The sequence below is a fragment of the Callospermophilus lateralis genome, chromosome 2, assembly GCF_048772815.1.
Source record: "Callospermophilus lateralis isolate mCalLat2 chromosome 2, mCalLat2.hap1, whole genome shotgun sequence".
In the NCBI taxonomy this organism is placed as follows: Eukaryota; Metazoa; Chordata; class Mammalia; order Rodentia; family Sciuridae; genus Callospermophilus; species Callospermophilus lateralis.
In genome coordinates this window covers 200831535-200841864 of record NC_135306.1, presented here as the reverse complement: position 1 = coordinate 200841864, position 10330 = coordinate 200831535, and the positions used below count along the sequence as shown (strand labels likewise).

The 10330-nt window shown below is 41.9% G+C and overlaps 1 protein-coding gene across 2 annotated transcripts; it reads right to left on the bottom strand.

Annotated features, from left to right (window-relative positions):
• Window positions 1–1793: 1793 nt before the first annotated feature.
• On the bottom strand, window positions 1794–5881 carry Tmem216 (transmembrane protein 216). 2 transcript variants are annotated; one of them, XM_076844675.1, is made up of 5 exons: window positions 5856–5881; window positions 5154–5255; window positions 4390–4482; window positions 2628–2829; window positions 1794–2376 (listed from the first exon to the last, which is right to left on the bottom strand). In XM_076844675.1, the coding sequence occupies exons 1-5, from the start codon at window positions 5866–5868 to the stop codon at window positions 2361–2363; spliced, it is 426 nt and encodes a 141-aa protein (XP_076700790.1). In that variant the 5' UTR covers window positions 5869–5881; the 3' UTR covers window positions 1794–2360. The 2 variants fall into 2 exon arrangements, with proteins under 2 accessions (XP_076700790.1, XP_076700789.1); XM_076844674.1 differs by having other exon boundaries at window positions 2654–2829.
• Between the last annotated feature and the right edge of the window lie 4449 nt (window positions 5882–10330).

The window sequence follows — 10330 nt, the reverse complement described above, 5'->3', positions numbered from 1 at the left end:
TCTGGCCACAGTAACTGAAAAGACTTCCCATCCTCCACTGCCTTGATTTTCCTTACACACACTACTCTGGTTGCCCAAGAGGCCTCAACAACTTTAAGAAGAATAACCATTTATGGAGCCACCCTCAGGAAACAATGGTCTATGCTTCCACTTAACCTAATCATGTCCTCAATTTTTTGACCATTATTCTCATCTGCAAGTGGTACCTGTTGAGAAATGGAATTTTCTTCATCTAGAGACACTTATACGGCCGGGGATATAGCTCAGTTGATAGTGCTTGCCTAGCATGCATAAGGCCCTGGGTTCAATCCCCAGCAACAACAACAACCAAAAAAAAAACTTGTACAAGTCTTCTAGTTCCACCTGTCAGTAACCAGTTGTGAATGCTACAAAGTAGGGAATTAGACTTAGTTGATCTCTACAGTCCCTCTGATTTTTTTTTTTTTTTTTTGGTACTAGAGATTGAACTCGGGGGCACTCGATCACTGACCCACATCCCCAACCCTATTTGTATTTTATTTAGACATGGGGTCTCACTGAGTTACTTAGTACCTCACTTTTGCTGAAGCTGGCTTTGAACTCAAGATCCTCCTGCCTCAGCCTCCCTAGCTGCTGGGATTACAGGAATGCACCCCTCTGAATTCTAAAGTTGAGATTTTATAAGCCACCTCTATACTTCCAACTGAACTTTCTGTTTATTTATCTGTGCTGCTTGAACGATAGATATAACCACTGAACCTCTAAATCAAACTGGGAGGTCAGGAAGGATGGATTCCCCTCCAGTTGGATACTAATGATTACAACAAAGCAGGGCCAGAGAAAACAATTGTGAGAAGCAGCAGAAAAAGGTATTCATGGAATTTGAGATTGAACTATCAGGGAAACTCCTGTTGGACTTTTTGTTGTTATTTTTTATGGCTGATGAGACCTGTCCATTGTAGTTTTTGGATAGACCCCAAGGGCAGCTGGGAGGCAATAGCACAGAGAGGAAATTAAGAAAAAGCATCAGTGCTTTGGACAGTGGAGACCATAAGACAGGAAGGAGCCTAACGACCGGGAGGAAAAAAAGCCAAGTTAAAAACCATCATAGAAGGTTTAAAGGTCAATATTTTTTTAGTAAACGCAGATATTTTAGGATACATCTGATAATACACAGGCCTCAAGGTTTCCTAAAGTGGATGCTGTCTTTCATGGCTCCTGGTGTCATCTTGGGACAACAAGATATAGAACAACTCTAAATGTGTAATATGAAATGAAATGCATTCTGCTGTCATATATAACAAATTTAAGATTAAATAAATTAATTTTTTAAAAGAGAAGAGTTCAAAAGCTATCTGAAGAAATGATACATTTACCTGGGTACCATTTTCTCCAGTTTTTTTAAAAAAGAAGAAAGAAAAGTATGTGTTCCTTTAAGTCAAAAATTTTACATCAATGACTGAAAAGGAAATGTGTGTGTTTAGAATATGTTTCTTCCAACAACACATGGCCCATCTTGGAAAGGAGTTCCAGTTATTTGTAAGAGCAGTGGAAGACAAGACTGACTCTGAGGCAGAGGGAGAGCATTTAAACAGTCTTTTGCAAATAACAACTGAAGAAAGTGCCTTTCAGGATTGATTCAGACTGCAGCTTAAAGAAGACAATCAGTGGGACACTATTTCATCACTGCCTTTGGGTCACAATGTATTACTAAGCACAGCCTCAGAACATACTGCTGTGATAGTCTTTACCTTCTCTTGGAGAGGATGAAATTCTAGGAACAGGTGTCACAAGGAAAAGGCTGCCAACCCCACAACCGAAAATACATATTTATTATAAAATAGTGTTTGCTTCATGATCAGAGTAGAAAAATAATACCATAAGCTACTACAAAGGTTCTGGAGCTCAGTGTCCTTGAGAGATGGGGTAGGAGGCTTTTGCATCATTCTGGGAGCCCACCACCATGAAGCTCTCTGTGTGCATACAGGTCAGGTGTGGCACAGCACATACAGGAAATATATTGCTCGGGTCCTCCTGGAAGCCCAAGGAGTCTAGATGGTCCACACAAGATGCTCTGGCCACAACAGTCAAAGAGGAGAACTTGAGGTCAGCAAGAAATTGTTCTGGGACGGACCAGGTTGGGGATAGCCTTGCCCCTCCCTAGAATGGAGTATAGAAGAGTCTCTGGGGCTGACAGTCCTGGTCTAGCCAATCATGCCCACTGGCCTTCTGTGGGCTGGACACCCAAATGTCAGTGCTGAGGAAAAGCTGTACAACCTTTCCAGGCCAGTGTGACCCCCGCTTCTCACAGGTGCAGGCAACAGTACCAGAAGTATATATCTGTGGTGTCAGCCTCTGCTGCAGGCTGAAATTTTTGTACTTCAAATCCTGTCCATACTGATGGCAGAAAGAAAAAGAAAATGTTAAAAGACCAGTGAACAAGAACAGCTGGTCTGAACTGTTTCATATTCCAAGTCTCTTAGCCCTAAACAACTGGAAGAATTCCTAAGAAGGGACCTTCCATCTACCAGAAGTGGGAGAGGCAGTCCCACGGAAACCCCCTTAAATATAGTCCTCTAGACCCCTCAAGCCTCCAAAGAACAAGGACTCCCTCCCTAGGATGGGAACCCGGCCCTCAGCAGCAGTACCTGGAAAAAGCAGCTAGGGTAAGCACCTCAAGCAGCAGCTCTGAGCCACAGAAGAAGAGCAAGATGCCGTTCATGATGGCTTCCAGGCGGAGTACGTAGGTCTGTAGCAGCAGGTAATAGGAGGCCATCATGGCAGATGGGAAGGTCAAGGCCACACTAATGCCAAGTGGCATCTTTCGCTGGCAGAGGTTTCCCTTTGTACCTGTCAAACATAGCCCATGGAGTCACCTCCAAGTGGCCTACTTTCTCTGGCCTCAAGGGAAAGGTGGGAAGGATATGAGGGACTGGCAAGCAGAGAAGTACTCTGAGGGGAGGTGCACATTTACAAGTGAATCCCACTGTCCTAAAAAGCTTGGGGGAGTTACAGGTTTGGAGTCATTTACTCCAGGGGTCCTGCTTCCAGTCTGGCTCCCACACAAAGTACAATGGGATCTTCAGAAAAAGAAAAAAAAAGTGTAATTATAAAAATGATATAATCATTGAAAAATTTTCAACTAATTCAAAAGTACTTTTAGAAAATATAAAAAGCATGCATTTTTATATATCAGAATGTATAAAAATATCTGTTCCCCACACCTTCTTTAAAACTTGATATTGTAAATCTTTATTGTTGCCCGTCCAATGGGTGAAAAAAAATGCTGCCGTATTGTTTCCATTTGCTTTTTATTATGGAATTTGGGCTGCTTTTCAAATTTACTGGTCCTCTGTAATTATTCTCACTTGAACTATTAGTGTCCCTTTTTAACATTATTTTGTCTTTTCCTTAGTGACTAATGTGAGCCTTTTTTCTCCTTTCCTGTATGTTTCAAGGACTTTTCCCTCTGCTTGTGCTTTCACACTGTTTCCAGGGATGAAACAGTCTAGTTAACAAGGGTTTTATTCTCTATTTCTGAGACTAGAATAGAATAGAATAGAATAAATAGAATAGAATAAAACTTGTGCAAAAAAGATTCTTATTCAGCCGGGTACAAAGGTATGTGCCTGTAATCCAGGAACTTGGGAGGCTGGGGCAGGAGGGCTGCAAGTTCAACCTAGTGAGACTCTGTCTCAAAATTAAAAAGGGACTGGGGATGTAGTTCAGTGGTAAAATGCCCCTGGGTTCAATCCTCAGTACTGCAAAAAGAATTAAAAAATTAAAAAGTCCTCATCCAGAGAAGTAGAGAGGATCATAGTGCTGTACAGGCATGCCTCGGCACCAGACCCGGTTTACAGTTTAATCCATTCTCCCAAGTAAATTATTAAGAGAAAACAGGCATTCTCGCAGTAGTTAGGCAACTGCAAAGGAATTATCTAAGATATCATGCTACTGCCTGCCTTTACCCCTGCAGAGCAACAGATATATAAACGCTGACCCAAAATATAAAGCAGCAGCTTGAAGCTGGGGATATGGCTCAGTGGTAATGGCATGTGTGAGGCCCTGGGTTCTATCCTCAGCACTGGGGGGCGGGGGGGGGAATATATATATATATATATACACACACACACACACACACACACACACACATATACACACAAACACACACATATGTATGTATAAATATATACACACACATACATACACATGTAATATACATTTAAATACACACATATTTATGTATACATATAAAGTGGCAGCTTGTTGCTTCAGAGAGGTAGTAATGGAATATACCACCAGATCAAATCTGTAACAGTGAGCCCAGGTTATGCACTTTGTCTTGTTAATCAAGTTACAGATACCAGCTTGCCTCATAAGGAATGGAAATATTCTCTGAACAACACTTACCAAAAAACAGTCGAATTACTTCAATTCCAAGATAAAGGAGGAGCATCACCACATCCAATACTAGGTTGGCTGTTGGATATGGCAGCAGGAGACCTGCCAATAAAAAGCCAGTCTACAAACAACATATAACAACATCCACAAGAATTGCTATATACTTGAGAACAAAGAGGACATAGTCTTAGCTTTCCATGAACTACTTAGGGAGATACGGGCATTATTACAGCCTCAGGAAATGTTATAGTGCGACTATGTCTATTAGAGGGAGGCAGGCTTTTACTTCTAAGTCTATGGGATCTCCACTTCAAAATGATTGCATATACAGGGATACAGAGGCCACTGCATAGTTTCTGAGGGTCACCAATGGGCTGAAACTGGGGTTCAGCAAAGAAAAGTGATAGTAAAGAGGCAGATAGAGAAACCTATGTTTCTCAAACTTCAGAAATTCTTGTTAAAGAGTTTCCAGGGCTGGGACTGTGGCTCAGCGGTAGCTACTTGCCTTGCAAGTGTGAGGCACTGGGTTCGATTCTCAGCACCAAGTATAAATAAATAAAATAAAGATCTGTCAACAACTAAGGAGGGGGGGAAAGAGTTTCTTAAAGAATCATTCTCAAAGAAGCCATCTGATGGAGAGACTTCAGCCTTGTAGTGAAGAGGAGATGCTGGGGGCAGAAAAGAACAAAAAGTAAGAAGGTTCTTGGTAGAGTTTGCTTTGAGCTGAAGTGAGAAAAGGAAGCTGGGGCAGGGGTAGTCAAGCCCAGGCTTACCTTTATACAGGAATATGAAGAGTTCTAGCAGGAAATAGGTAGCATAATACCACCCATTCAGGAAGAACAAGATTTCCAGGGGTGTTGAGGACAACCGGTTTCCTGAAAAGACAAGCACAGAGAAGTGGGATGGGTGGAAGGAACAGCTGAATATCTGTTCCTTGTATGTTTCAATGTCTAACCTCGAGAAAACATGAGGTCACAGCCAGTAAGGTGGGCTACTTAAAGGCACTTCTGATTGCAGATAATGAGATGGTGGGGGTGAAGGGTGTGCTGTTCATGAGCTTCCTCTCCGTCTTTCTCTGCTCTTTTGGCTTGCGAGGAGAAAGTCAAAAGTAACTCAGAGGTCATTATAGCTGCTAGGCACCTCAAAGATGTAAAACCGTTACTACTTGAGAGGAGAAATCAGGATGCAGAGACCAGCACTTGCCTGTTCCAAGCCAGGAGATTCGTAACTGAGCCAGCCCAGAATAGGCCCAGGCAAGGATGTAGGGGTACAGTATATGAGACTTGCACCTGGAGACCTTCAAGCACTCAAGGTGGGCGGGGTTGCGAAACCCCACCTTGCAAAGGGAGGAGCGATGTCCCTAACACTTGCGAATGGGAGGTTTAGGTCGAGCTCTGGAAAAGAAGGAGGGTAGCGGGGCTGGAGGGATACCGATGGGATCGGGACCAGAGACTCACACACCTCCGAAATCTCACCTCGCGGCGCCATCTTCAGTCCCCATGGAAACTGCGTACGCTGCAGCAGCCGCTCCCAGAGCAGGGAGACGCTGCCGGAAGCAGGGGACGGAGCGGCCCGGCTTCTGGCCCCTCTGCCAACCTGCGGTACTCTATGGTTACCCCGCGCGATCGCGGGTCCACTACGCATGCGCGGGAGGAATCCAGCAAATGGCGTTTGGTCGGGTGTCAGCGTCACCCTGAGCAAGAACAGTGGCAACTCTCGAAGCCTATTGTCCGCAATTCCTGGGGACAGAGGCAGGGCCAGCTTTGGACACTCCTTATCCTGGGTTACAGGACTTTGAGCATAAGAGGCCAGTTGTCACCAGAGGATTGACCCTGGTCCCATGATTCTCTTTTCTATCAGCGTGTGAAAAACGAGAAACGGTTCGCGCGACCATGCTGTACTGATGCAGGCCGGAGGTTAGACGTTATCCTTCCTGCGGCCGATTTATGTACTAGGAGTTACAGTCACCAGAATGAGTCGGAAATAGAGCGTCTTTTCCAGGAGCAGAAATAAATAAGAACATGCAAAGCTAAAACGTGGTCACCAGACCCATAAAGTGCAATGGAAGTTGAGAGGACAAAGTGCTCCCAGGTGGAATTTGAAAGAAGTTTCCAAGAGATTAGCCCTTTGTCAGTCAGGGAGTGACAGGCAGGTAACAGATGGCAAACTGGAACTGGGTAATTGGAGAAGAGTGACTCACCTGGCTAGTTGAAGTGTGGGTGGGTCAGTCTTGTTACCTCTATAGGCTTAAGCAACTCCCTGAACCTGGAGAAAGTACTGTGTGTAGCGGGCCTCTCACCGGGCCTGGGAAGGCCTGGGAAGCTGGTGGATAAATGTCCGACCTTTATGCCTCCCAACGTCTGCACCCTGATCTCTGCTTGGGCCTTCCATTGGCAAAACTGCAGGCTAGAGGACAGGGGAAGCCCTACTGGGGATTGAACCTGGGGATACTCCACCCCCGAGCTACATCTTCAAACTTCTTTTATTTTTGAGACAAGTTTTCACTAAATTGCTGAGGCTGACCTTGAACTTGCAATTATCCTGCCTCAGTCTCTCAAGTAGCTGAGAATTACAGGCATGTGCTACTGCCTCAACTTCAACTACATTTTATTAGGGTCCCTCTAGCAAAGTGATAAATAAGGAGAAAAGGGGTTCAGATCTTCCACCCCCATCTCTACTACTTACTAGACAAAAGCTATTAGACAAATTCCTACTCTGAGCCTCAGATGGAAGGAAGATGGGCCAGTTACTTATTTTGTAAATAAAGTTTTAAATGGGGGCCATTTCCATACCCAACATTTATATATTTATATTATAGGTATTATTTTTGCATTCTACGATGAAAAGTGACTTAAATAACATCTAACTCTTTAAGAAAAACATTGCTGATCCATGTCAGAGTATGCCATAATTCCATAAGTAATAAAAATGAACAGTGAGACCAAATTACTCACAACACAGCAAACAACAGAAGCCTCAGCATGGCAGCCTGGATCATCTGTCCTCAAGTCTATGAATAACTCAGTGAGCCCAGATGGTAGCATGCACAATCAGTTTTGCCACAGCTGAGAAGCCCAGGGCCAAGGGCTCAACACTTTTTTTTTTTTTTAGGAAGCAGCAAATCAGACTAAACCCCTTCCTCTGGGGAAGGAGAAATTGCACAGTAGTCACATGGTTGCCTTGACCTACTGAACTATCTGTGTGCTCAGTATTAGGGCCTTTGAGGACCCTCAGTAAGAATGTACAGGGCTTCTGCGGGCCCATGGCAGACTGTTCCAATATCCAGTGGTCTTATTAAACTGATTATTCCTGATGGGTCATGCTAGATACATCTGGCTTTTTATGTACATAACACATTAACAGTATTTTTACTTCTTTTTCAATCCTTATACCTTCAATTTCTTTTTCTTGCCTTATTGCACTAGTTAAGACCTCCAATATAAAGTTGAGTAGACGTGGTAATAATGGATATTATCTGAAATACTGTCTCCTTTTTTTCTTTCTTTCTTTTTTTTTTTTTTTTTTTTTTGTGTGTGTGTGTATGTTGGAGATCAAATTCTTAGATCAAATTCAAGGGGAAGTAGTTAATATTTCATCATTAATATATACTATAGATTTTTATAGATACTCAGAAGATTAATAAAGTCTCTTTTTAGTTTGCTTATAGCACATTTTATTAAGTGCTTTCTCTGTATCTATTGAGATGACCATATGATTTTTTTTCCTTTTACTCAGCTAATATAATGGATTATTACATTGATTATTCCAGAGTATAACCAATCTTACTATTCTGGAAACAAACCATTTGGTTATTAAATTGTGCAGGAAAGAGTTAAAATAGGCCAGGTGTAGGGATGCATACCTTAATCTTAGTAACTTGAGGCAGTAGGATCTCAAGTTGGAGGCCAACCTGGGCAAATTAGAGAGACCCTGTCTCAAATTTTTTTTTAATTTATTTATTTATTCCAGTTTGTTAAACATGACAGAAGAATACATTTCTTTTTTGTTTTTTAATATTTATTTTTTAGTTATAGATGAACACAATATCTTTATTTTTATGTGGTGCTGAGGATTAAACACAGTGCCTCATGCATGATAGGCAAACTCTCTACCCCTGAGTCACAACTCCAACCCAGAAGAATGCACTTCAATTCATAGTACCCATATAGAGCACAATTTTTCATGTCTCTGTTGTTCACAAAATAGAGTCACACCATTATTTGTGTCTTCATACATGTACGTAGTGTAATGATGTCCTTCTCGTTCCATCAACTTTCCTACCCCCTGCCTCTTCCCTTACCCTCCCTTACGTTTGCCCTATCTAAAGTTCCTCCATTCCTCCCATGCTCCCCCCACATCTCCATTATGGATCATCATCCACATATCAGAGAAAACATTCAGCCTTTAGTTTTTTGGGATTGGCTTACTTAGCATAATATTCTCCAACTCCATCCATTTACCTCAAATGCCATGATTTTATTCTCTTTTAATACTGAGTAATATTCCATTGTGTATATATACCAGTTTCTTTATCCTTTCATCTACTGAAGGGCATCTAGGTTGCTTCCACAATTTAGCTATTGTGAATTATGCTGCTAGAAACATTGATGTGGCTGCATCACTGTAGTATGCTGTTTTTGAGTCCTTTGAGTATAAACCGAGGAGTGGGATAGCTGGGTCAAATGCTGGTTCCATTCCAAGTTTTCCAAGGAATCTGCATACTGCTTTTCATATTGTTTACACCAATTTACAGGCCAGCAATGCATGAGCGTTCCTTTTTTCCCCACATCCTCGCCAATACTTATTGTTGTTTGTATTCTTTTTTTTTTTTTTTTTTTTTTAGTTGTAGTTGGACACGATAGCTTTATTTTATTTATTTTTATTTGGTGCCTAGAATCGAACCCAGGGCCTCACACATGCTAGGCAAGTGCTGTACCACAACCCCAGTCTGTGTTGTTTGTGTTCTTAATAGCTGCCATTCTGACTGGAGTGAGACAAATCTTTTAAGTTTTGATTTGCATTTCTCTAATTGCTAAAGATGTTGAATGTTTTTTCATGTTTGTTGATTGATAGTATGTCATCTTCTGAGAAGTGTCTGCTCATTTCCTCCCATTTACTGATTGGGTTATTTGTGTTTTTTTGGTGTTACGTATTTTTGAGTTCTCTATATATCCTAGAGATTAGTGCTCTATCTGATGTGCATGTGATAAAAATTTGCTCCCATTCTGTAGGCTCTCTATTCACTTCACTGATTGTTTCTCTTGCTGAGAAGCTTTTTAGTTTGAATCCATCCCATTTATTGATTCTTGATTTTATTTCTTGCACCATAGGAGTCTTATTAAGGAAGTTGGGACCTAATCCTATGTGATGAAGATTTGGTCCTACTTTTTATTCTATTACTCTGGTTTAATTCCTAGATCCTTGATCCACTTTGAGTTGAGTTTTGTGCCTGGTGAAAGATGGGGGCTTAATTTCATTTTTTCTGCATGTGGATTTCCAGTTTGCCCAGCACCATTTGTTGACAAGACTATCTCTTCTCCAGTATATATGTTTTTGGCGCCTCTGATCTCAAATTTTTAAAAAAGAGCTAGAATGTAGCTCAGTGGAAAGCATTGGCCTAGTGTTCGTGAGGCCCTGAGTTCAATTCTCAGTACAAAAAAAAAAAAGTTGTGACAATACTATCCTAGAAAGGCCTGTTGGCAAGGTTGGCTCTTGGCTGGCATTTGGAAACTTGGAGTTTGGAAGCGTTCCCAAGAATCCAAAGTGACCTCCTGTGCCTAAACTGTTCAAAGAATGTGGCTTATAATGAAAATCTGTTTTCCTTCAGGGAGTCTGGAATTTTGGTACATGGTAGGCAGAATGTGCCTGGGTAAACAGCTCCTGATAAAAACCTTAGCCACTAAATCTGTGAGTTTCCCTGTAGACAACATTTCATGTGCGTTGTGGGAAC

Excerpts from the sequence above, each read along its gene's own strand:
- Tmem216 (XM_076844674.1), bottom strand. Across the intron at positions 4,483-5,153 it reads CTTCATATTCCTGTATAAAG|GTCTCCTGCTGCCATATCCA; the intron begins GTAAGCCTGGGC and ends TTTTATTGGCAG. Across the intron at positions 2,830-4,389 it reads AGTAATTCGACTGTTTTTTG|GTACAAAGGGAAACCTCTGC; the intron begins GTAAGTGTTGTT and ends TATGTTTGACAG.